Here is a 27558-nt window from a genome sequence, read left to right on the forward strand (position 1 = left end):
GATGTACCGACCTTCGGAAGAAATGACAGGTTTTACTTCCTGTTGTACTGAGAAAAGCTGATACGAGCAATTGGTTTGTAATTTTATTCTCTTGTACAAAGGACTGAAATCACTCTGCACAGAAATGTCACTGTTCATTTTCTTCATTGAAAAGCCCTATGGATCCTATCTGAGTTGCCATTTCTGTTCCAGACACAAGCCACCCTCGATTGCTCAGTACGTAGATTTTTTACAGTATTGCCCTTTTCACCCAGAAGACTATTGTCTTGGTGTTTTTTTTGTTAACTGACCTCAGCTGTACAGCAAAACATTCCTTTCTTTCAAATATGCCAGATATGGCCTGGAATCTCCTCCTCTATTCAGGATCTTCCACCCTTTTTCAACAGTGTCCTGAGTTTCCCGCTCTCCTGCACAAAGCAACAGGTGCTCAGACCCTGCACTTCAGAGGATTCTACCTGATTCTTTTTCCAGCACGAAACGCAATATTTTTCCTTTTTCTTACTTTACCTCCTTCACTGACACTACAATCTACAATGTGAGGATTGGCAATGTTTTTCCTCCTCCTTAAGACCTTTTCTCGATGAAACAAAATCCCGACTGGTCACCAATTTTTTCCCTGTAACATCGGAACAATGTTAGTGGTTGTGGGTTTTAAAGAATGAGACAAGATGTAGTTTGTACATGTGGATTCAAAGTGCCACACAGTAGGCTTATTCTAGCTGCTGCTGCCTGTACAGAGTGAAACTGATACAACAGGAGCCTGTGCAACACCCTAATGACATCGCTATTAAACCATGTGACCAACTCTTAAAACAATCGTGCAGTCACTGAAGTATATTAGAGTCTCATTCTGCGTTTCTATGTCTGTCTCTTGATGTACGCTGATGTCTTTTACTCTAATTGCAGGAACAGGTTGGACTCATTAAGGAAAAGTATGATCACCGGATGCTGCTGAAACATATGCCCTCAGAATTCCAGAGTTTCCTCGATCATGTTTCCACTCTGGATTATTTTACCAAACCAGATTACCAGGTATATAGCATCAGCCTCCTGTGCCCCACACTGTGCCTCTCTTCCTATTGAGGGTGGGGGGTGGATGTGCGCAGTATGAGAGGGAGGGAGGGGAGGATTGAGAATCATAGAATCCCTACAGTACAGAAGGAGGCCATTTGGCCCATCAAGTCTGTGCCTACCACAATCCCACCCAGGCCCTATTCCTGTAACATTTACCCTGCTAATCCCCGGACACTCGGGTCAATTTAACATGGCCAAGCAACCCATCTTTGGGAGGAAACCGGAGCATTTGGAGGAAACCTACACAGACATAGAGAGAATGTGCAGCATCCACACAGACAGAGACCCAAGCTGGATTTGACTGGGTCCCTGGCTAACTGCTGTGCTGCCCCCTATGGTGAAAGGAAGAATGGGAAAGGGTTGAAGGAGAGGGTGGTGGGGGGATGGAAATGGGAGGGAAGGGCAAGGGGGGGGAGCAGCTGCTCCCAGTCCACTTTGATCAGGTCCTGTCTTATCCTATTAAAATCAGCCTTCTCCCTTTTCCATAACTACTGTAAACTTCACCAAAAAGCTCCAGCACCAGCCCCAGGCTCCGTTTCCCCATAGCGCCTGCCTCTCTGTCCTGTGGGATTTTGTCCGTGCTGGGTTAAAATACTCTCCAGGGTGTACTTCAAGAATTCTGCCCCCTCTTGGTCTTCCACACTTTGCCTATCCCAATTAATACTGAGGAAGTTGAAATTCCCTAGTATTATTACCCTGTTGTTTTTACACTTCTCTGAGATTTGCCTCTATATCTGCCATCCTGTCTCTCCCTGACTGGTTGGGGGTTTATACACTCCCAGCAATGTAACTGCCCATTTGTTGTTTCTCAGTTCCACCCATATGGCCTCAATTGGGGAGCTTGCTGAGATATTCTCTCTCCTCACTGCAGTAATCAACTCCTTGGTCAACATTGCGACACCACCCCCTCTTTTACAACCCATCCCATCTCACCTGATGATTCTAGACCCTGGAACATTGAGCTGACAGTCCTGCCCTTCCCTCAACCAGCAATAATATTATATTCCCATGTGTTCATCAACACCCTCACTTCATCAACCTTAACTCATTGTTTGATAGAGCAGACGCAGCAGGGATTCGTTAAGGGGAAGTCGTGTTTGACGAATTTATTGGAATTCTATGAAGATGTGACTAGTACGGTAGACAGAGGGGAACCGGTGGATGTGGTATTTCTCGATTTTCAGAAGGCGTTTGATAAGGTGCCGCACAAAAGGTTGCTTCAGAAGGTTAGGGGGCATGGAGTTGGGGGTAAGGTGTTAGCGTGGATAGAGGATTGGTTGTCTAATAGGAGGCAGAGAGTTGGTATCAATGGGTGCTATTCTGATTGGCGGTTGGTGACTAGTAGAGTGCCGCAGGGATCGGTGCTGGGGCCTCAGCTATTTACCATTTACATAGATGATCTGGAGGCGGGGACTGAGTGTAGGGTGTCAAAATTTGCTGATGACACGAAGATGAGTGGAAAAGCAAATTGTGCGGAGGGTATGGAAAGCCTGCAGAGGGATCTGGATAGGCAGAGTGAGTGGGCGAGGACCTGGCAGATGAAGTATAATGTTAGCAAGTGTGAGGTTATCCACTTTGGCAGGAATAATAGTAGGAGGGACCACTATTTAAAGGGCGAAAAGCTGCAGCATGCTACGATGCAGAGAGCCCTTGTGCACGAGTCGCAAAAACCCAGTCTGCAGGTGCAGCAGGTGATCAAGAAGGTGAATGGGATGCTGGCCTTTATAGCGAGGAGGATAGAATATCAGTCACCAGCGGAGTGCCTCAAGGATCTGTTCTGGGACCCTTTTTGTTTGTCATTTTCATAAATGACCTGGATGAGGAAGTGGAGGGATGGGTAAGTAAGTTCGCTGATGACACTAAGGTCGGTGGTGTTGTGGATGGTCTGGAAGGATGGCAAAAGTTGCAGCAGGACATAGATAGGATGCAGGACTGGGCGGAGAAGTGGCAGATGGACTTCAACGCGGATAAATGTGTAGTCGTCCATTTTGGCAGAACCAACGGGATGAACGAGTACACTATCAAGGGCAGAAGTCTGAGTAGTGTTGAAGAGCAGAAGGATCTTGGGGTCCGGGTCCACAGGACTCTTAAATCGGCCTCGCAGGTGGAGGAGGTGGTCAAGAAGGCGTATGGTGTACTGGCCTTCATTAATCGAGGGATTGAGTTTAGGAGTCGGGAGTTAATGCTGCAACTTTATAAGACCCTTGTCAGGCCTCATTTAGAGTATTGTGTGCAGTTCTGGTCGCCTCACTATAGGAAAGATGTAGAAGCTATTGAGAGGGTACAGAGGAGATTTACAAGGATGTTGCCTGGACTGGGAGGCATGCCTTATGAAGTTAGGTTGAGGGAGCTGGGACTCTTTTCCCTGGAGAGACGAAGTTGAGAGGTGACCTGATAGAAGTTTACAAAATGTTGAGAGGAATAGATAGGGTGGAATCTCAGAGGCTATTTCCCCGGGTTGAAATGGTTACTAAGAGAGGACACAGATTTAAGGTGCAGGGAGGGAGGTTCAGAAGTGATGTTAGGGGTAAGTTTTTCACTCAGAGGGTGGTGAGTGAATGGAATCGGCTGCCGTCAGTGGTGGTGGAGGCGAACTCGCTGGGGTCTTTTAAAAGACTTCTGGATGAGTATATGGGGTTTAATGAGATTGAGGGTTATAGATAGGTCTGTAGGTTGGTAGGTGTTGATGTGATCGGCGCAACTCGTGGGCCGAAGGGCCTGTTTGTGCTGTAGTGTTCTATGTTCTATAAAAGCAGAGAGGTCTTGCTGCGACTGTACAGGGTACTGGTGAGGCCGCAGCTGGAGTACTGTGTGCAGTTTTGGTTGCCGCACTTGCGCAAGGATATTTTGGCCTTGGAGGGAGTGCAGAGGAGGTTCACTAGGCTGATACCGGAGATGAGGGGGTTGGACTATGAAGAGAGACTAAATAGACTGGGTCTGTACTCGTTGGAGTTTAGAAGAATGAGGGGGGATCTTATAGAGATGTATAAAATAATGAAAGGGATGGATAGGGTAGAGGTAGAGAGATTCTTCCCACTCAAAGGTCAGTAGGACTAGAGGGTGCAGCCTCAAGATAAGGGGGGGTGTAGTTTAGAACATAGAACATTACAGCGCAGAACAGGCCCTTCGGCCCACGATGTTGCGCCGACCAGTTACAAAACAATGACCCACTAACCTAAACCAATCCCTTCTCGTCCATAAACCTATCCACGGATCTCTTAAACGCCCCCAAACTAGGCGCATTTACAACTGCAGCAGGCAGGGCATTCCAATCCCTCACCACCCTCTGGGTAAAGAACCTACCCCTGACATCCGTCCTATAACTACCACCCCTTAATTTAAAGCCATGCCCCCTCGTGCTAGATTTCTCCATCAGAGGAAAAAGGCTATCACTATCCACCCTATCTAAACCTCTTATCATCTTATATGTTTCAATAAGATCCCCTCTTAGCCGCCTTCTTTCCAGCGAAAACAACCCCAAATCCCTCAGCCTCTCCTCATAGGACCTCCCCTCCATACCAGGCAACATCCTGGTAAACCTTCTCTGCACCCTCTCCAAAGCCTCCACATCCTTCCTATAATGTGGGGACCAGAACTGCACACAGTACTCCAAGTGCGGCCGCACCAGAGTTGTGTACAGTTGCAACATGACGCTGCGACTCCTAAATTCAATCCCCCTACCAATAAACGCCAAGACACCGTATGCCTTCTTAACAACCTTATCTACTTGATTCCCAACTTTCAGGGATCTATGTACACATACACCTAGATCCCTCTGTTCATCCACACTATTCAAAGTCCTCCCGTTAGCCCTATACTCGACACATCTGTTATTCCTACCAAAGTGAATTACCTCACATTTCTCCGCATTAAACTCCATCCGCCACCTCTCGGCCCAGCTCTGCAACCTGTCTAAGTCTTCCTGCAAACTATGACACCCTTCATCACTATCTACCACACCTCCGACTTTGGTGTCATCAGCAAACTTACTAATCCACCCAACTATACCCTCATCCAGATCATTAATAAAAATTACAAACAGCAGTGGCCCCAAAACAGATCCCTGAGGCACACCACTCGAAACTGAACTCCATGATGAATATTTACCATCAACCACCACCCTCTGTCTCCTATCCGCTAGCCAATTCCTGATCCAATTCCCTAGATCACCCCCAATCCCATACATCTGCATTTTGTGCAGAAGCCTACCATGGTGAACCTTATCAAACGCCTTACTAAAATCCATATACACCACGTCCACTGCCTTACCCCCATCCACCTCTTTGGTCACTTTCTCAAAAAACTCAATAAGGTTAGTAAGGCACGACCTACCCGCCACAAAACCATGCTGACTATCTCCAATCAATTCTTTACTCTCCAAATAACTATAAATCCTATCCCGAATAATTTTTTCTAAAACCTTGCCCACAACAGAAGTGAGAATCACCAGTCTATAATTCCCGGGGAAGTCTCTGTTCCCCTTCTTAAACAATGGGACAACATTCGCTAACCTCCAATCTTCCGGTACTATACCAGAGGCCAACGACGACCTGAAGATCAGAGCCAGAGGCTCTGCAATCACTTCTTTTGCCTCCCAGAGAATCCTGGGGTAAATCCCATCCGGACCAGGGGACTTATCTATTTTCAGACCCTCCAGAATATCTAGCACATCCTCCTTATCAACTGCAACACTGTCAATTCTACTCCCCTGCAATCCAGTGTCCTCCTCAGCTATATCCATGTCCCCTTGTGTGAACACCGAAGAGAAATATTGGTTCAATGCCTCTCCAATCTCCTCCGGTTCCACACATAACTTCCCTCTGCTGTCTATAACTGGCCCTAATCTTGCCCTAACCAACCTTCTGTTCTTAACATACCTATAGAACGCCTTAGGATTCTCCTTAACCCTATCAGCCAAAGTCTTCTCATGTCCTCTTTTAGCCCTTCTTAGCTCACTCTTCAACTCCCTCCTAGCCGATCTAAAGTTTTCTAGTGCACTACCCGAGCCCTCACGTCTTATCCGAACATAAGCCTCCTTTTTCCTCTTAACCAACAAGAAAACTTTTTTGGTGCACCACGGTTCCCTAGCCCTACCAATTCCTCCTTGCCTGACAGGGACATACCTATCACGGACTCGCAGTAGCTGCTCCTTGAAAAAACTCCACATTTCAGACGTTCCCAGTCCTTGTAATCTCCTAGTCCAACCTATGCTTCCTAATTAAGAACATAAGAAATAGGAGCAGGAGTAGGCCATCTAGCCCTTCGAGCCTGCCCCGCCATTCAGTAAGATCATGGCTGATCTGTTGTGGCTCAGTTCCACTTTCCCGCCCTCTCCCCATAACCCTTAATCCCCTCTCTTATCAAGAACCCATCAACCCGCTTCTTAAAAATATTTAGCGAGGCAGCCTCCACCACTTCAACGGGCAGAGAATTCCAGAGATTCACCACCCTTGGAGTGAAGAAGTTCCTCCTCAACTCCGTTCTAAACCGCCTCCCCTTTACCTTGAGGCTGTGCCCCCTAGTCCTACTGTCTTTTTTGAGCGGGAAGAGTCTCTCCACCTCTATCCTATCCATCCCATTCATCATCTTATACGTCTCAATGAGATCTCCCCTCATTCTTCTAAACTCTAACGAGTACAAGCCTAGTTTATTCAGCCTCTCCTCATAGCTCAATCCCCTCAACTCCGGTATCAGCCTAGTAAACCTCCTCTGCACTCCCTCCAGGGCCAAAATATCCTTGCGCAGGTGCGGCGCCCAAAACTGCACACAGTACTCCAGCTGCGGCCTCACCAATGCCCTATACAGCTGCAGCAAGACCTCCCTACTTTTATATTCAATCCCCCTCGCTATGAAGGCCAGCATCCCATTTGCCCTTCCCCCAGCTAAAACCACTAGCCCGAGGTTCATTCCTATCCCTTTCCATCACTAAGGTGAACGTAACCGAATTGTGGTCACTATCACCAAAATGCACCCCAACTTCCAAGTCTAACACCTGGTCTGGCTCATTTCCCAGCACCAAATCCAATATAGCCTCACCTCTAGTTGGCCTATCTACATACTGAGTCAAAAAACCTTCCTGCACGCTTTGTACAAAAACTGACCCCTCTAACGAGCTACAGCTATAACAATTCCAATCAATATTAGTAAAGTTAAAATCCCCCATAACAATTACCCTATTACTTTCACTCCTAACCAGGATCGTCTCCGCAATCCTTTCCTCAACCTCTCTAGAACTTTTAGGAGGTCTATAAAAGACTCCCAACAGGGTGACCTCTCCTCTCCTATTTCTAATCTCCGCCCATACTACCTCAACAGACAAGTCCTCATCAAACTTCCTCTCTGACACTGTGATACAATCCCTGACCAATAAAGCTACCCCTCCCCCCCCCCACCTCCTTCTGTACTCCGACTAAAACATTTGAACCCCGGGACCTGCAACAACCATTCCTGCCCCTGCTCTATCCATGTCTCTGAAATGGCCACAACATCGAAGTCCCAGGTACTGGTCCACGCTGCAAGTTCATCCACTTTATTGTGAACGGAGTTGAGGAGGAACTTCTTCACTCAAAGGGTGGTGAATCTCTGGAATTCTCTGCCCGTTGAAGAGGTAGAGGCTACCTCGCTAAATATATTTAAGTCACGGTAGATAGGTTTTTGGTAGGCAAGGGGATTAAGGGTTATGGGGAGAAAGCGGGAAAGTGGAACTGAGCCACTTCAGATCAACCATGATCTTATTGAATGGCGGGGCAGGCTCGAAGGGCTAGATGGCCTACTCCTGCTGCTATTTCTTATGTTCTTATTAACCATAAGACTCTCTGCGTTACAATAAATGGCATCCAGTTGTACCATATTCCCTTGTACCTTAACACATCTCTCTTTAGTGCTCACCTGTTCTCCCTCTGACTGCACTTCCTTAAGCTGTGGGGTGCCACATTTAAAAAGATGGTATTCACGAATTCTAAGCCTTGCAGACACACCACTACAAAAAAATTCCTTCTCTGCTCCGTCCCAAAATCCTCAAACTCTGTCCCCTAGTTCTGGACTCCCCCACCATCAGGAACATTCTTTCTGAATCTACCCTGTCTAACCCTGTTGGAATTTTCTAAGTTTCTATCAGATCCCCTCTCACTCTTCTAAACTCCAGTGAACATAATCCTAACTGACTTAGTCTCTCCTCATATGTATAGAAAGACTTGCTTAATGGCTTAAATAAAAGGGCAGCATGGGCCTGTTTCCATGTTCTAAGCCTCTATGACTCGTGACAGACCTGCCATCCCAGGAATCAGCCTGGTAAACCTTCGCTGTACTCCCTCTATAGCAAGGAACATCCTTCCTCAGATAAGGAGACCAAAACTGTACACAATACTCCAGGTGTGGCCTCACCAACGTCCTGTACAACTGCAGCAAAACATCCCTATCACTGTACTTGAATCCTCTCACTATGAAGGCCAAAATACCCCTTGCCTTCTTTACTGCCTGCTGTACCTGCATGTTTACTTCCAATGACTGCACAAGGATTCCAAGGTCCGCTGAGTATCCACCTCCCTCAATTTACACCCATTCCAGTAATAATCTGTCTTCCTACTATTGCTCCCAAACTGGATAACCTCACATTTATCCACATTATACTACATCTGCCATGCAGATATCCCCACACAATCCCGTGCCCTGTCCATTCCCCTTGGTACCTTTAGAGTCAAGAAATCGATCTACTTCCTTTTGAATGCATTGTGATTTGGCCTCCACTGCTTCCTGCCGCAGAGAATTCCACAGGCTCACCACCATATGAATGAAACCTTTTTTTTTAATAGTTATCACATATTTATTTCTATCTATGCTGACAATTCATCTATTCTGTTATGCATTCTTACAAGAAAAGGAGAAAGAAACTTAAGCAAGGAGTAAGAAGGGCTAAAAGGGGTCATGAAAAAGCATTGGCCAGCAGGATTAAGGAAAATCCCAAGGCTTTTTATACATTTATAAAGAGCAAGAGGGTAGCCAGGGAGAGGGTTGGTCCACTCAAGGATAAGGGAGGAAATCTGTGTGTGGAGCCAGAGGAAATGGGTGAGATATTAAATGAATACTTTGTGTCAATGTTCATCAAAGAGAAGGACTTGGTGGATGATGAGTCTGGGAAAGGATGTGTAGATAGTTTGAGTCTTGTTGAGATCCAAAAGGAGGAGACATTGGGGTTCTTGAGAAACATTAAAGTAGACGAGTCCCCAGGGCCTGATGGGATATAGCCCAAAATACTGAGAGAGGCAAGGGAGGGAATTGCTGGGGCCTTGAGAGAAATCCGTGTATCCTCACTGGCTACAGGGGAGGTCTCAGAGGACTGGAGAAAAGCCAATGTTGTTCCTTTGTTTAAGAAGGGTAGCAAGAAAAATCCAGGGAATTACAGGCCGGTGAGCCTTACATCAGTGGTAGGGAAATTATTGGAGAAGATGCTTCAAGACAGTATTTATTCCCACTTGGAAATAAGTGAATGTATTAGTGAGAGGCAACATGGTTTTGTGAAGGGGAGGTCGTGTCTCATGAACTTGATCATGTTTTTTGAGGAAGTGACAAAGATGATTGATGAGGGTAGGGCAGTGGATGTTGTCTACATGGACTTCAGTAAGGTCTTTGACAAGGACACAGATTTAAGGTGCGGGGAGGAAAGTACAGAAATGATGTTAGGGGTAAGTTTTTCACTCAGAAGGTGGCGAGTGAGTGGAATCGGCTGCCGTCAGTGGTGGTGGAGGCAAACTCGCTGGGGTCTTTTAAAAGACTTCTGGATGAGTATATGGGGTTTTATGGGATTGGGGGTTATAGATAGGTGTTGATGTGATCGGTGCAACTTGTGGGCCGAAGGGCCTGTTTGTGCTGTAGTGTTCTATGTTCATGGCAGACTGGTGCAGAAGGTGAAGTTGCACGGGATCAGAGGTGAGCTGGCAAGGTGGATACAGAATTGGCTCGGTCAAAGGAGACAGAGGGTAGCAGTGGAAGGGTGTGTTTCTGAATGGAGGGCTGTGACAAGTGGTGTTCCTCAGGGATCAGTGCTGGGACCTTTGCTGTTTACAATATATATAAATGATTTGGAGGAAAATGTAACTGGTTTGATTAGTAAGTTTGTGGAAGACACAAAGGTTGGTGGATTTGTGGATAGTGATGAGGACCATCAGAGGATACAGCAGGATATAGATCAGTTGGAGACTTGGGCAGAGAGATGGAAGATGGAGTTTAATCCAGACAAATGTGAGGTAATGCATTTTGGAAGGTCTAATACAGATAGGAAATATACATAAGAACATATGTTCGTATACAGTAAATGGCAGAACCCTGAAGAGTATTGATAGGCAGAGGGATCTGGGTGTACAGGTACACAGGTCACTGAAAGTGGCAATGCAGGTGGAGAAGGTAGTCGAGAAGGCATACGGCAGGCTTGCCTTCATCAGCCGGGGTATTGAGTTTAAAAATTGGCAAGTCAGGTTGCAGCTTTATAGAACCTTAGTTAGACTGCAGTTGGAATATAGTGTTTAATTCTGGTCACCACACTACCAGAAGGATGTGGAGGCTTTGGAGAGGGGACAGAAAAGATTTACCAGGATGTTGCCCCTGTTATGGAGGGCATTAGCTCTGAGGAGAGGTTGGAGAAACTTGGTTTGTTCCCACTGGAGCGACGGAGGTTGAGGGGAGACCTGATAGAAGTCTACAAGATTATGAGAGGCATGGACAGAGTGGATAGTCAGAAGCTTTTTCCCAGGGTGGAAGAGTCAATTACTCGGGCACAGGTTTAAGGTGCGAGGGGCAAGGTTTAAAGGAGATGTACGAGGCAGATTTTTTACACAGAGGGTGGTGGGTGCCTGGAACTTGCTGCCGGGGGAGGGAGTGGAAGCAGATACAGTAGTGACTTTTAATGGCATCTGGATAAGTACAAGAAAAGGATGGGAACAGAGGGATATGATTCCTGGAATGGTAGGGGGTTTTAGTTCAGTCAGGCAGCATGGTCAGTGCAGGCTTGGAGGGGCCGAAGGGCCTGTTCCTGTGCTGGAATTTTCTTTGTTCTAAAAAAAATTCCATTCGCCGCCTTTGCCACTGTACTTGCATGGTAGCTTTGTGTTTTGTGCACAAGCACCCCCAAGTCCCTTTTATGTAGCTTTTCTCCATTTAAGTAATACTCTTCTCCCTTCCAAAATGAAAAACCTCACGTTTTTTCACATTATATTCTATTTGCCACCTTTTTGCTCACTTAAGCTATTAATATCTCTCTGTAAACTGCTTGTATCCATCTCGCAGCTTACCTTCCCACCTATTTTTGAGTTGTCTGTAAATGTGGCTACAGTACATTTGCTTTTCTCCAAGTCACTAATATATATTGTAAAGAGTTGTTGTCCTAGCACTGAGCCCTGTGTGGAGCCCCACTGGTTACAGACCTCCAACCTGAAAAGGAACCCCTTAACCCCACTCACTGTTCCCTGTCCATTAGCCAGTTCTTTATTCACTCCAATATACTACCTCTGTATGGCTGTTATAACTTAACCTTTTGTGAGGTACCTGTAAAACACCTTCTGAAAGTCCAAATACAACACATCTACTGGTTCCCCTCTATCCAATCAGGCTGAGAATTCCTTGATACAACCATTTGTCAGAGACAAGTCCCCAGGACCGGATGGAATGCATCCGAGGGTCCTGAAAGAAATGGCGGAGGTGATAGTGGATGCCTTGGTGGTTACTTTCCAGACGTCGCTGGATTCCGGGGAAGTGCCGGAAGATTGGAAAACGGCTAATGTTACGCCGTTGTTTAAGAAGGCTGCCAGGAATTATAGGCGGGGAATTATAGGCCTGTTAGTTTAACGTCTGTTGTAGGTAAAATGTTAGAATCCGTCATCAAGGAGGAAATAGCGAGGCATCTTGAGGGGAACTGCTTGATAGAGCAGACGCAGCACGGTTTCATTAAAGGGAAGTCGTGTCTGACAAATTTACTGGAGTTCTATGAGGATGTGTCTAGGGCAGTGGATAGAGGAGAGCCGGTGGATGTGGTCTTTCTTGATTTTCAGAAGGCGTTTGACAAGGTACCTCACAAGAGGTTATTGCAGAAGGTCAGGGGGCATGGAGTTGGGGGTAGGGTGTTAGCGTGGATAGAGGACTGGTTGTCAAATAGGAGGCAGAGAGTGGGGGTCAATGGGTGCTATTCGGATTGGCAGATGGTGACTAGTAGAGTGCCCCAGGGGTCGGTGCTGAGGCCTCAGCTATTTACCATTTGTATAGATGATCTGGAGGAGGGAACCGAGTGTAGGGTGTCGAAATTTGTTGATGACACCAAAATTGGTGGAAAGGCAAATTGTGCGGAGGGTGTGGAGAGTCTGCAGAAGGATCTAGATAGGCTGGGCGAATGGGTCAAGAAATGGCAAATGGAATTTAATGTTGGCAAGTGCGAGGTGGTCCACTTTGGTAGGAATAATGGTAGGAAGGATTATTACTTACGTGGAGAAAAACTGCAGCGGGCGACGGTGCAGAGGGACCTCGGGGTCCTTGTGCATGAGTCGCAAAAACCCAGCTTGCAGGTGCAGCAGGTGGTCAGGAAGGCGAATGGGATGCTGGCCTTCATCGCGAGGGGGATTGAATATAAAAGTAGGGAGGTCTTGCTGCAGCTGTATAGGGCATTGGTGAGGCCGCAGCTGGAGTACTGTGTGCAGTTTTGGGTGCCGTACTTACGCAAGGATATTTTGGCCTTGGAGGGAGTGCAGAGGAGGTTTACTAGGCTGATGCTGGAGTTGAGGGGGTTGAGCTATGAGGAGAGGCTGAATAAATTAGGCTTGTACTCGTTAGAGTTTAGAAGAATGAGGGGAGATCTCATTGAGACGTATAAGATGATGAATGGGATGGATAGGATAGAGGTGGAGAGACTCTTCCCGCTCAGAAAGGATAGCAGGACTAGGGGGCACAGCCTCAAGATAAAGGGGGGGCGGTTTAGAACGGAGTTGAGGAGGAACTTCTTCACTCAAAGGGTGGTGAATCTCTGGAATTCTCTGCCCGTTGAAGTGGTGGAGGCTGCCTCGCTAAATATTTTTAAGACGCGGGTTGATGGGTTTTTGATAAGAGAGGGGATTAAGGGTTATGGGGAGTGGGCGGGAATGTGGAACTGAGCCACGACAGATCAGCCATGATCTTATTGAATGGCGGGGCAGGCTCGAGGGGCTAGTTGGCCTACTCCTGCTCCTATTTCTTATGTTCTTATAACATCCCTTTCATGAAGCCATGCTGACTCTGCCTGATTAGACTGATTTTCCAAATATGCTGCTATCACTTCCTTCATAATTAATTCCAACATTTTTCCAGATGTTAGGCTAATCAGCCTATAGTTACCCGCTTTTTGCTTCCCTCTGTTGTTGAACAGGGATTTGACATTAATTTTTCACTATTAATGGGATGTTTGACATATACAAACAAAGAACAACCCAGCACGGGAAACAGGCCCTTCAACCCAACGAACCTGTGCCGCCGCATCCTCCTACACCTACCCTGCCCTGCGTGTCTGCGAGTGGAACCCCTAACTTAGCCAGATTCAGGGGAGAATAGTGTCAATTTGGTACACTAATCAGCCTAAGAGCACATCTTTGGGGTGTGGGAGGAAACCGGAGCACCCAGAGGAAACCCACGCAGGCACAGGGAGAATGCGCAAACTCCCACAGACACAGGCCCAAATCTGTGTATCTGCACAGCTAGCAGTGATAGTCACTGAGCTGTTGCGGCGCCCGTCTACCGGTCCAGGATCAAGCACACACACCGACATGAAGTACTAGGCCACTCCCGGAACCTCCAAGAGCAACCCACGCACGACCCACCGTGTGCATGCCCCTCGTTTGACAACAAGGTGGACCTCCACCTGCGGAATAAAAAGACAAAAACGTTAACATATAAGTCTGAATTTCCGGTGTTGTCCTGAGGCTCTGACCTTATTTAATACCCCCTACTATAACCCTCCATCCTTGTTTCGCTCATGTGTTTATCTAAGTAAACCTTAAATAAGTCCAACGTTCCTGCCTCCACCACCCTACTCGGTAGCGCGTTCCATACCCCCACGACCCTCTGCGTGAAGAACCTTCCTCTCATATCCAAATTATACTTCTCCCCCCTCACCCTTAGATCATGACCTCTCGTATTTGTACCCAGTCTAGGGAGCAGCCTATCACTATTGACTCTATCTATTCCCTTCAGTATCTTATATACCTCTATCATGTCTCCCCTCAATCTCTGTCTTTCCAAGGAGAAAAGTCCCAGTTTCTCCAACCTTTCCTCGTAACTCAGTCCTTCCATGCCAGGCAACATCCTGGTAAACCTCCTCTGCACCCTTTCCAGAGACTCCACGTCCTTCCGGTAGTAAGGCGACCAGAACTGGACGCAGTACTCCAAATGCGGTCTAACCAACGTTCTGTACAACTGAAGCATTAGACGGCAGCTCCTATACTCTATACCCCTACCTATAGAGGCTAGCATTCCATAAGCTTTCCTCACAACCTTCTCCACTTGTGTCGCAACCTTCATAGACTTGTGAACCTGCACTCCCAGGTCCCTCTGTATTTCTATACTCCTAATCGGTCTACCTTTTATCACATAGCTCCTCTCTGCATTATTCCTTCCAAAATGCATCACCTCGCATTTGTCAGGATTAAATTCCATCTGCCACCTATCTGCCCAATGCACCAACCTATCTATATCCTGCTGTATCACCTGACATTCTACCTCAGTATCCGCCAACCCTGCCATCTTGGTGTCATCCGCAAACTTGCTGATCACACCACCTACGCTCTCTTCCAAGTCATTTATGTATACCACAAAGTGGAGAGGTCCCAGTACTGAGCCCTGCGGCACACCACTGGTCACTGGCCTCCAGCCCGAAAAGGTCCCCTCCACAACTACCCTCTGTCTCCTATTGCCCAGCCAGTTCTCAATCCACCTAGCTACCTGTCCTTGTATCCCATGCGCCTTAACCTTTTCTACCAGCCTACCATGAGGGACTTTGTCAAACGCCTTACTGAAATCCATATAGACGACATCAACGGCTCTCCCATCGTCAACCGTTTTTGTCACCTCCTCAAAGAATTCTACCAGATTTGTAAGGCAAGATCTCCCTCTAACAAAGCCATGCTGCGTATCCCTAATCAGATCGCAACGCTCCAAATGCTCATACATCCTATCCCTAAGTATTTTTTCCATTAATTTCCCTACCACCGATGTCAAACTCACCGGTCTATAATTTCCAGGGTTATCCCTACTACCTTTTTTAAACAGCGGTACCACATTTGCTACCCTCCAGTCTTCTGGGACCTCACCTGTGTCCAAAGAAGAGACAAAGATTTGCGCCAGAGGCCCAGCAATTTCATCTTTCACCTCCCTAAGCAGCCTGGGATAAATACCATCAGGCCCCGGAGCTTTATCCGTCCTTACACTACCTAAAAGCCCTAGCACTTCCTCCCTCGTAATAGATATTTCCTGCAACTGATCCTCAGCTCCCTCCAAGACACCGCACGATTCCGAACCCCTCTCCTTCGTGAATACCGACGCAAAGTATTCATTCAGGATCTCCCCCATTCCCTCCGACTCAATACATAACTCCCCTCTTTTGTCCCTAAGAGGACCAATTTTCCCTCTAACTACTCTCTTGCTCCTAATATAGGAATAAAATGCTTTTGGATTTTCCTTAATCCTATCAGCCAAAGCCATTTCATGCCCTTTCTTCGCCCTTCTAACTCCCCTTTTTAGCTCCCTCCTACTATCTCTATATTCCTCCAGCGCACTCTCCGTACCCAGTTGTTTCGACCTAACATACGCCTCCCTCTTCTTCCTGACCAAGTCTTCGATACCCCCTGTAATCCACGGCTCTCTAATCCTACCTTTCCCATCCTTCCACTTAACCGGAACATGCCTGTCCTGCAACATTTTCAGTTTGCCCTTAAAAGCCTCCCACTTGCGAACTAACAGTCCCTCCCAGTCAGTGTCCTTCAGCTCCCTCCTAATCCGGCTATAGCGCGCCTTCCCCCAGTTCAGCATCCTCCCGTTTGGCCAGCACTCAGCCCTTTCCATTTTTATCCTAAAGTAGACGGACTTGTGGTCACTGTTAGCCACATGTTCGCCTACCTCTACCTCACCCACCTGCCCCGGCTCATTACCCAACACTAAATCCAGTATAGCCCCTTCCCTAGTCGGGCTAGTTACGTACTGCTCTAGGGACCCTTCCAAAACACATTTCACAAACTCTTCTCCCTCCGTACCCCCAGCTCTAGGCCCCCTCCAATCCACTCCAGGAAGATTAAAGTCACCCACTACAACCACCCTATTCTTCCTGCACCTATCCAAAATGCCCCTGCAAATGGCTTCCTCCACTGACCTCGGGCTGTTGGGTGGCCTATAGTACACCCCTAGCATCGTCATCTCTCCCTTTTTATTCCTCAACTCCACCCACAGTGACTCAATCCCTATCTCTTCCATCTTGTCCTCCCTCTGCACTACTGTGATGTTTTCCTTTACTAACAGTGCCACCTCTCCACCTCTCTTCACCCCTCCTCTGTCACACCTAAAACACTTATACCCAGGAACATTCAGCTGCCAGTCCTGACCTTCCCGTAACCACGTCTCCATTACAGCCACCACATCTAACTTCCTCACAAACATCAAGGCCCTAAGCTCGTCCGTTTTTCCCTGTCACACTCCTCGCCATAAAGGCTGATGCAAAATACCTGCGTCACTCCTCTGCCATTTCCTTTTCTCACATAATTATCTCGCTCAATTCATTTATCAAATGGTGTATGGTTACTCTGACCTCCCTCTTCTCACTACAAGCCCCACCACTTCCCTACCCCCAGCACTCCCCTCCCCTCACACCATGGATCCAATCTCTCACTGATGAGGGAGAGCAGTTAAGTGCAGGTGGAAGGAAGATGGTTGGGATGATCAGTGGAAATAGGGAGGGAAGTGTGGAGGAGGGCTATTGGGAATGGTTTGTAACGGGTTGTCTCTGTGGTTCTGTGCTGACTGCCCCTGCCCCCTCTCCTTTTTCTTTTTTCTCCTCTCTAGTTGATAATGTCAGTGTTAGAGAATAGCAGCAAAGAGCGGAACATCACTGAGAATGAGGCCTTCGACTGGGAGAAGGCTGGCACTGACATCTTACTGTCCACCAGCACACCCACCCAGGCACAACTCCACACCAAGCAGACAGCTGCCATGTTTGGGTGAGTCCAAGTGTGCTGCAACTGGGAGGGGTGCTAGATGTGCGGGTGGGGAGTGGTTCTCTGGGCATGCGTGGGGTGGGGTTTCTCTGGGTGTGTGTGGGGAGTGGTTCTCTGGGTGTGTGTGGGGAGTGGTTCTCTGGGTGTGCGTGGGGAGTGGTTCTCTGGGCGTGCGTGGGGAGTGGTTCTCTGGGCGTGCGTGGGGAGTGGTTCTCTGGGCGTGCGTGGGGAGTGGTTCTCTGGGCGTGCGTGGGGAGTGGTTCTCTGGGCGTGCGTGGGGAGTGGTTCTCTGGGCGTGCGTGGGGAGTGGTTCTCTGGGCGTGCGTGGGGAGTGGTTCTCTGGGCGTGCGTGGGGAGTGGTTCTCTGGGCGTGCGTGGGGAGTGGTTCTCTGGGCGTGCGTGGGGAGTGGTTCTCTGGGCGTGCGTGGGGAGTGGTTCTCTGGGCGTGCGTGGGGAGTGGTTCTCTGGGCGTGCGTGGGGAGTGGTTCTCTGGGCGTGCGTGGGGAGTGGTTCTCTGGGCGTGCGTGGGGAGTGGTTCTCTGGGCGTGCGTGGGGAGTGGTTCTCTGGGCGTGCGTGGGGAGCGGTTCTCTGGGCGTGCGTGGGGAGCGGTTCTCTGGGCGTGCGTGGGGAGCGGTTCTCTGGGCGTGCGTGGGGAGCGGTTCTCTGGGCGTGCGTGGGGAGTGGTTCTCTGGGCGTGCGTGGGGAGTGGTTCTCTGGGCGTGCGTGGGGAGTGGTTCTCTGGGCGTGCGTGGGGAGTGGTTCTCTGGGCGTGCGTGGGGAGTGGTTCTCTGGGCGTGCGTGGGGAGTGGTTCTCTGGGCGTGCGTGGGGAGTGGTTCTCTGGGCGTGCGTGGGGTGGGGTTTCTCTGGGCGTGCGTGGGGAGTGGTTCTCTGGGTGTGCGTGGGGAGTGGTTCTCTGGGTGTGCGTGGGGTGGGGTTTCTCTGGGCGTGCGTGGGGTGGGGTTTCTCTGGGTGTGTGTGTGGGGCGGGGGTTTGTGCTCTGGGTGTGAGGGGGGGGGGTTGTGCTCTGGGTGTGAGGGGGGGGGTTTGTGCTGTGGGTGTGAGGGGGGGGGTTTGTGCTGTGGGTGTGAGGGGGGGGGTTTGTGCTGTGGGTGTGAGGGGGGGGGTTTGTGCTCTGGGTGTGGGGGGGGGGGGGTTTGTGCTCTGGGTGAGGGGGGGGGGGTTTGTGCTGTGGGTGTGAGGGGGGGGGGTTTGTGCTCTGGGTGTGAGGGGGGGGGTTTGTGCTGTGGGTGTGAGGGGGGGGGGGGTCTGTGCTCTGGGTGTGGGGGGGGGGTTTGTGCTGTGGGTGTGATGGGGGGGGGTTTGTGCTCTGGGTGTGAGGGGGGGGGGTTTGTGCTCTGGGTGTGGGGGGGGGGTTTGTGCTGTGGGTGTGAGGGGGGGTGGTCTGTGCTGTGGGTGTGAGGGGGGGGGTCTGTGCTCTGGGTGTGGGGGGGGGGTCTGTGCTGTGGGTGTGAGGGGGGGGGTTTGTGCTGTGGGTGTGGGGGGGGGGGTTTGTGCTGTGGGTGTGGGGGGGGGGGGTTTGTGCTGTGGGTGTGGGGGGGTGGTTTGTGCTCTGGGTGTGGGGGGGTGGTTTGTGCTCTGGGTGTGGGGGGGGGGTTTGTGCTGTGGGTGTGAGGGGGGGGTTTGTGCTGTGGGTGTGAGGGGGGGGTTTGTTCTCTGGGTGTGAGGGGGGGGTTTGTGCTCTGGGTGTGAGGGGGGGGTTTGTGCTGCGGAATCCTGTCAGGAATCTTTGCCGATCAGTAGTGTGGGTTGCTCCTATTCCAGGGTAATTAACGTGACACCAGTCCCTGGTGATGTTCTCCGTGAGAATACTGATGATGTCCTCCAGGATGAACATCTGAGTGATCAGGAGAATGCTCCACCAATCTTGCCGGGGAGACCGGCTGAAAACTCTGCTCCTCCACCAAACCTGCTGTTCGAGAGCGAACCCTGGGATGAGACTGATATCAACAGGAACAAACTGAGGATTAGCATCAGCAAGGTCAGGGCAAGGGGACGAAAGGGGGAGTATTATTTAAACACTGATACGTGCACACCTCCCAATTTATGTAGGATGCCCATGTACGTCAGTCAGTGAAAGTGCAGTGACGGGTGCAACAAGCAGTCAGGAAGGTCAGTGGTATGTTGGTTGTGGTGTATCTGGATTTCCAGAAGGCATTTGACAAGGTGCCACACCAAAGACTGCTGCATAAGATAAAGGTGCACAGTGTTACGGGTAATATATTAGCATGGATAGAGGATTGGGTAACTAACAGAAAGCAAAGAGTGGGGGTAAATGGGTGTTTTTCTGGTTGGCGATTAGTGACTAGGGTGTGCCTCAGGGATCAGTGTTGGGACTGCAATTGTTCACAATTTACATAGATGATTTGGAGTTGGGGACCAAGTGTAATGTGTCAAAATTCACAGATGACACTAAGATGGGTGGCAGAGCAAAGTGTGCAGAGGATTCTGAAAGGGATATAGATAGTCTAAGTGAGTGGGCGAGGGTCTGGCAGATGGAGTACAATGTTGGTAAATGTGAAGTCATCCATTTTGGTAGGAATAACAGCAAAATGCACTATTATTTAAATGGTAAAATATTGCAGCATGCTGCTGTGCAGAGGGACCTGGGTGTCCTTGTGTAGGAATCACAAGGAGTTGGTTTGTAGGTACAGCAGGTAATGAAGGCAAATGGAATTTTGTCCTTCATTGCCAGAGGGATGGAGTTTAAAAACAGTGAGGTTATGTTGCAGCTGTATAAGGTGCTGGTGAGGCCACACCTGGAGTTACTGTGTACAGTTTTGGTCTCCTTACTTGAGAAAGGATATACTGGCACTGGAGGGGGTGCAGAGGAGATTCAATAGATTGATTCCGGAGTTGAGAGGGTCGGCTTATGAGGAGAGACTGAGTAGACTGGGGTTATACTCATTGGAATTCAGAAGAATAAGGGGAGATCTTATAGAAACATATTATGATGAGAATAGATAAGATAGAAGCAGGGAAGTTGTTTCCACTGGTGGGTGAAACTAGAACTAGGGGGCATGGCCTCAAAATAAGGGGGAGCAGATTTAGGACTGAGTTGAGGAGGAACTTCTTCACACAAAGGGTTGTGAATGTGTGGAATTCCCTATCCAGTTGAGGCTCCCTCATTGAATGTTTTTAAGGCAAGGATTGATAAATTTTTGAACAGTAAAGGAATTAAAGGTTATGGTGAGTGGGTGGGTAAGTGGAGCTGAGTCCACGAAAACATCAGCCATGATCTTACTGAATGTCAGAGCAGTCTTGAGGGGCCGAATGGCCTACTCCTGCTCCTAGTTCTTTTGTTCATTGTAAGAGTATTTGAGTTCAGATGTAGGGATGTCTTAGTGCAGCTGAACTGGGTCTTAGTGGGACCACACCTGGAGTATTGTGTGCAGTTTTGGACTCCCTATTTAAGAGAGGATACACTTGCCAAGGAGAGAGTGCAATGAAGGGTCACGAGGCTGACATCAGGGTTGGCGGAACTGTTCTATGATTGGATTGGAGTTTAATTTAGATAAATGTGATGTGATGCATTTTGGTAGATCGAACCAGGGCAGTACTTAGTGAGTTAATGGTAGGGCGTTGGGGAGAGTTACAGAACAAAGAGATCTAGGGGTACATGTTCATAGCTCCTTGAAAGTGGAGTCACAGGTGGACAGAGTGGTGGAGAAGGCATTTGGCATGCTTGGTTTGATCGGTCAGAACATTGAATACAGGAGTTGGGACGTCTTGTTGAAGTTGTACAAGACATTGGTAAGGCCACACTTGGAATACTGTGTGCAATTCTGGTCACCCTATTATAGAAAGGATATTATTAAACTAGAAAGAGTGCAGAAAAGATTTACTAGGATGCTACCAGCACTTGATGGATTGAGTTATAAGGAGAGGCTGGATAGACTGGGACTTTTTTCTCTGGAGCGTAGGAGGTTGAGGGGTGATCTTATAGAGGTCTGTAAAATAATGAGGGGCACAGATCAGATAGATAGTCAATATCTTTTCCCAAAGATAGGGGAGTCTAAAACTGGAGGGCATAGGTTTAAGGGGAGAGGGGAGAGATACAAAAGTGTCCAGAAGGGCAATTTTTTCACACAGAGGGTGGTGAGTGTCTGGAACAAGATGCCAGAGGTAATAATAGAGGCAGGTATAATATTGTCGTCTTAAAAGTGTTTAGACAGTGACATGGGTGAGTTGGGTACAGAGGGATATGGGCTAAACATAGGCAATTGGGACTAGCTTAGGGGTTAAAAAACTGGGTGGCATGGACAGGTTGGGCCAAAGGGCCTGTTGCCATGCTGTAAACCTCTAATTCTGATTTGATTTATTATTATCACATGCATTAGTATACAGTGAGAAGTATTGTTTCTTTCACGCTATACAGACAGCATATATTAATAGAGAAGGAAACGAGAGAGTGCAGAATGTAGTGATACAGGCATAGCTAAGGTGTAGAGAAAAATCAACTTAATACATGGTAGGTCCATTCAAAAGTCTGATGGCAGGAGGAGATAGATTTGACTTATAATTGTCATGTGTATTAGTATTGTTTCTTTCATGCTATTCAAACAAAGCATACCGTTCATAGAGAAGGGAGCAAGAGTTCAGGGTGTGTTACAGTCAAGCTAGGGTGTAGAGAAAGATCAACTTAATGCGAGATGGGTCCATTCAAAAGTCTGACGGCAGCAGGGAAGAAGTTGTTCTTGAGTCGATTAGTACGTGAACTCAGACTTCTGTATTTTTTTTTACCTGTGGAAGAAAGTGTGTCCGTGGTGCGTGGGGTCCTTAATTATGCTGGCTGCTTTGCCGAGGCAGCAGGAAGTGTAGACAGAGTCAGTGGATGGGAGGCTGGTTTGTGTGATGGACTGGGCTACATTCACAACCTTTTGTAGTTTCTTGCGGACTTGGGCAGAGTAGGGGCTCATACCAAGCTGTGATACAACCCGCTTGTTGTATCACCAAGAAACAATACTTTTCACAGCAAGAAGCTGTTCTTGAGTTGTTTGGTATGTGATCTCAGACTTTTGTATCTTTTTTTCTGATGGAAGAAGGTAGAAAAGAGATGCCCAGTGTGGGGTTCCTAGAGTCATAGAATGATAGAGGTTTACAGCATGGAAATGGTCCTTCGGCATAACATGTCCATGCTGCCATTTTTTAACCCCTGAACTAGTCCCAATTGCCAGCATTCAGCCCATATCCCTCTTTACCCATGTAACTGTCTAAATGCTTCTTAAAAGACAAAATTGTACCCGCTTCTTCTACTACTCTGGCAGCTCGTTCCAGACACTCACCACCCTCTGTGTGAAAAAAATTGCTCTTCTGGACCCTATTGTATTTCTCCCCCCCTCACCTTAAACCTATGCCCTCTAGTTTTAAAGTCCTCTACCTTTTGGGCAAAGATATTGTAAGTAGTCTCACAACACCAGGTTCAAGTCCATCAGGTTTATTGGGTAACACAAGCTTTTGGAGCGCTGCCCATTCATCAGGTGAGTGCAGGATTTGTTTCACAAACAGGGCATATATGGACACAAACTCAATTACAAGATAATGGCTGGAATGCGAGTCTGAACAAGTAATCAAGTCTTTACAGGCACAGACAATGTGAGTGGAGAGAGGGTTAAATACAGGCTAAAAAGGTATGAAGTGTCTCAAGCCAGGGCAGTTGGTGAGATTTTGCAAGCCCAGGTAAGTTGTGGTGGTTACACATGGTATGACATTCTGCATTGTCATGTGTCTTGAAGGCTGCCTTGGAGAATGCTTACCCGAAGATCAGAGGCTGAATGCCCATGAGTGCTGAAGTGTTCCCTGGCAGGAAGGGAACAGTCCTGCTTGGTGATTGTTGAGCGATGCTCATTCATCTGTTGTCATAGCATCTGCACGGTCTCCCCAATGTACCGTGCCTCAGGACATCCTTTCCTGCAGCGTATCAAGTAGACGACATTGGCCGAGTCGCAAGTGTATGTATCGTATACCTGGTGGATGGTGTTCTCACGTGAGATGATGGTGTCCGTGTCGATGATCTGGCATGTCTTGCAGAGGTTGCTGTGGTAGGATTGTGTGGTGTCATGGTCTCTCTTCTCCTGAAGGCTGGGTAGTTTGCTGCATGCAATGGTCTAACATGCGTAGACATAGAACACTACAGCCCAAACAGGCCCTTCAGCCCACAAGTTGTGTCGATCACATCTATACCTACTAAGCCATAGAACTATCTGTAACTCTCGATCCCATTAGATCCCATGTACTCATCCAGAAGTCTTTTAAAAGACCCCAGTGAGTTCGCCTCTACCACCACAGATGGCAGCCGATTCCATTCACTCACCACCCTCTGAGTGAAAAACTTACCCCTAACATCTCCTCTGTACTTGCTTCCCAGCACCTTAAACCTGTGTCCCCTCGTAGCGACCATTACAGCCCTGGGAAATAGCTTCCAAGAATCCACCCTATCTATTCCTCTCAACATTTTATAAACCTTTATCAGATCGCCTCTCAATCTTCGTCTCTCCAGGGAGAAGAGACTGAGCTCCCTCAACCTATCCTCATAAGGCATGCCACTCAATCCAGGCAACATCCTTGTAAATTTCCTCTGCACCCTCTCAATAGCTTCCACATCCTTCTTGTAGTGAGGCGACCAGAACTGCGCACAGTACTCCAAGTCTGTTTGAGGTTGCGCGGTTGTTTGAAGGCAGGAAGTGGGGGTGTGGGGATCACCTTGGCAAGATGTTCGTCTTCATCAATGACATATCGAAAGCTCCAGAGAAGATGTCATAACCTCTCCACTCCGGAGAAGTACTGGACGATGAAGGGTACTCTGTCCGCCATGTCCCGTTTTTGACTTCTGAGGAGGTCAGTGTGGTTTTTCGCTCTGGCATGTCGGAACTGTTGATCAGTGAGTCAAGTACCATATCCTGTTCTTATGAGGGCATCTTTCAGCGTCTGTCGGTCTCTTGCGCTCCTCCTCATCTGAGCAGATCCTGTGTATACAGAGGGCTTGTCCGTAAGGGATGGCTTCTTTAATGTGTTTAGGGTGGAAGCTGGAGAAGTGGAGCATCGTGAGGTTATCCGTGGGCTTGCGGTACAGTGAGGTGCTGAGGTGACCATCCTTGATAGAGGTGTGCGCATCCAAGAATGCAACCGATTCCGGAGAATAGTCCATGGTGAGTCTGATGGTGGGATGGAACTTGTTGATGTGATTGTTCATCATGAATCCAAAAGAAGAAAATGTCATCGATGTATCTAGCGTATAGCATCGGTTGAAGGTCCTGTGTGGTGAAGAGGTCTTGTTCAAACCTGTGCATGAAGATGTTGGCATATTGAGGTGCAAATTTGGTCCCCGTGGCTGTTCCATGTATCTAAATGAAGAACTGGTTGTTGAAGGTGAAGACATTGTGGTCCAAGATGAAGTGGATGAGTTGTAAAATTGCATCTGGAAACTGGCAGTTGTCAACGTTGAGTACCGAGGCAGTTGCAGCAATGCCATCGTCGTGGGGGGTATTGGTGTAGAGCACCAAGACATCCATTGTGACGAGGAGTGTCCCTGGTTCAACTGCTCCGTGTGTGCTGAGTTTCTGAAGGAAGTCCATAGTGTTGCAATAGAGGCTGGGGGTTCCTTATACAATGGGTTTCAGGATGTCTTCGACGTAGCTGGAGAGGTTCTTGCACAGGGTCCCATTGCCCGATACAATGGGATGGCCGGGTGTGTTTGCCTTGTGTATCTTCGGGAGGCAGTAGAGATCTCCAATGCGGGGAGTACTTGGAATGAGAACATGGAGAGTGCTGTGAAGGTCTGGATCAAAGGTCTTGATCAGTCTGTTGAGTTGATGGGTGTGATCTTTCGTCAGATCTGCGGGTAACTGTCTGTAGTGCTCCTCATTGTTTGGTTGTCGGTACACTTCTTTACAGTAATCCGTTCTGTTCAGTATGACGATAGCCCCTCCTTTGTCTGCTGGTTTGATGACAATGTTGTGGTTGGTCTTGAGAGCACGGAGGGCGTTGCGTTGTGCTTGGGTGATGTTTGGGGTTGTCTTGTGAGTGCGGCTGATGAATCTGGCATTGACGCACCTCCTGATGGCTTGGGCATACGTGTTGAGTCGAGGGCAGCGGCCTTCCGGAGGAGTCCAATTTGACACTTTCCTCTTCGGTTGCTGTGTCACAGAGCTTGAAAAGATATTGACTATCTAGCTGATCTCCTTTTATACACCTCTATAAGATCACCCCTCAGTCTCCTATGCCCCAGAGAAAAAAGTCTCAGTTATCCAGCCTTTCCTCCTAACTCAAACCATCAAGTCCAGGTAGCAGCCTCGTAAATCTTTTCTGCACTCGTAGAACATTACAGCATAGTACAGGCCATTCGGCCCTCAATGTTGTGCCAAGCTATGTCCAATCCCAAGATCAAGCTATCCCACTCCCTATCATTCTGGAGTGCTCCATGTGCCTATCCAATAACTGCTTGAAAGTTCCTAAAGTGTCCAACTCCACTATCACAGCAGGCAGTCCATTTCACACCCCAACCACTCTGAGTGAAGAATCTACCTTGAACATCCCTCCTATATCTCCCACCATGAACCTTATAGTTATGCCCCCTAGTAACAGCTACATCCACCTGAGGAAATAGTCTCTGCACGTCCACTCTGTCTATCCCCCTCATCATCTTATAAACCTCTATTAAGTCGCCTCTTATCCTCCTCCACTACTCCAAAGAGAAAAGCCCCAGCTCCCTCAACCTTTCCTCATAAGACCTACCCTCCAAACCAGGCAGCATCCTGGTAAATCTCCTCTGCACTCTCTCCAATGCTTCCACATCCTTCTTATAGTGAGGTGACCAGAACTGAACACAATATTCCAAATGTGGTCTCACCAAGGTCCGGTATAGTTGCAGCATAACCCCACGGCTCTTAAACTCAAACCCCCTGTTAATAAACGCAAGTGATGACTGGACTTTGCTCACAACCTGAGGAGAGATTGGTTTGACTGAGCCCATATTCGCTAGAGTTTAGAAAGATAGAACATAGAAAAACTACAGCACAAACAGGCACTTTGGCCCACAAGTTGCGCCGAACATGTCTCTACCTACTAGGCTTACTTATAACCCTCTATCTTATTAAGTCCCATGTAACTTATCTAAAAGTCTCTTAAAAGACCCTATCGAATTTGCCTCCACCACCACCGACAGCAGCCGATTCCACTCACCCACCACCCTCTGAGTGAAAAACTTACCCCTGACATCTCCTCTGTACCTTCTCCCCAGCACCTTAAACCTGTATCCTCTTGTGGTAGCCATTTCAGCCCTGGGAAATAGCCTCTAAGAGTCCACCCTATCTATACCTCTCAACATCTTATACACCTCTATCAGGTCACCTCTCATCCTTCGTCTCTCTAAGGAGAAAAGATTGAGCGCTCTCAACCTATCTTCATAAGGCACACCTCCCAATCCAGGCAACATCCTTGTAAATCTCCTCTGCACCCTTTCAATAGCTTCCACATCCTTCCTGTAGTGAGGTGACCAGAACTGTGCACAGTACTCCAAGTGGGGTCTGACTAGGGTCTTATAAAGCTGCAACATTATCTCCCAACTCCTAAACTCAATTCCTCGATTGATGAAGGCCAGTACACCATACGCCGCCTTGACCACATCCTCTGCCTGCAAAGTTGCTTTGAACGTCCTATGAACCTGGAACCCAAGATCCTTCTGCTCATCCACACTGCCAAGAGTCTTGCCCTTAAAATTATATTAATATAAGATGAGAGGGCTCTGTTGAAATGTATAAAATTCGAACAGGACTACATTCATCAGATGCCAGGAGGATGTTTTCCTTAGTTGGGGAGTCTCGGGATAGAGAGGAGACCATTTAGGACTGAGATAAAGAAGTGTTTCTTCACTGAGAATGGTGAACCTGTGGCATTCTCTACACAAAGCTGTGGAAGACAAATCATTGAATGTGTTCAAGAAACAGATTTTATTCTAGATTTTAATAGCATCGAGGTATTGGGAGAAAGCGGGAATATGGCACGCAGTTAGGGAGCAGCAGTGATCATACTGAATGGTGGAGTAGGCTCAAAGGGCTGAATGGCCTGCTTATGAGGAGATGTCAGGGGTAAGTTTTTCACTGAGGGTGGTGAGTGAGTGGAATCGGCTGCCATCGGTGGTGGTAGAGGCGAACTCACTGGGGTCTTTTAAAAGACTTCTGGATGAGTATATGGGATTTAATGGGATTGGGAGTTATAGATAGGCCTGGTAGGTATGGATCTGATCGGCGCAACTTGTG

The 27558-nt window shown here is 48.1% G+C and overlaps 1 protein-coding gene across 1 annotated transcript in view; it reads left to right on the forward strand.

Annotated features, from left to right (window-relative positions):
• Positions 1 to 27558, forward strand: part of LOC145337677 (tau-tubulin kinase 1-like) — a 145552-nt gene that overhangs the window by 60862 nt on the left and 57132 nt on the right. The window contains exons 8-10 of the mRNA XM_080182501.1: positions 907 to 1032; positions 17131 to 17285; positions 19067 to 19283. Of these exons, the coding sequence (XP_080038627.1) occupies positions 907 to 1032; positions 17131 to 17285; positions 19067 to 19283 (498 nt within the window). The remainder of the gene's footprint in view (positions 1 to 906; positions 1033 to 17130; positions 17286 to 19066; positions 19284 to 27558) is intronic.

Source organism: Carcharhinus amblyrhynchos, unplaced genomic scaffold (genome assembly GCF_965287045.1).
Source record: "Carcharhinus amblyrhynchos unplaced genomic scaffold, sCarAmb.v2.hapA scaffold_58, whole genome shotgun sequence".
NCBI classification, from domain to species: Eukaryota; Metazoa; Chordata; class Chondrichthyes; order Carcharhiniformes; family Carcharhinidae; genus Carcharhinus; species Carcharhinus amblyrhynchos.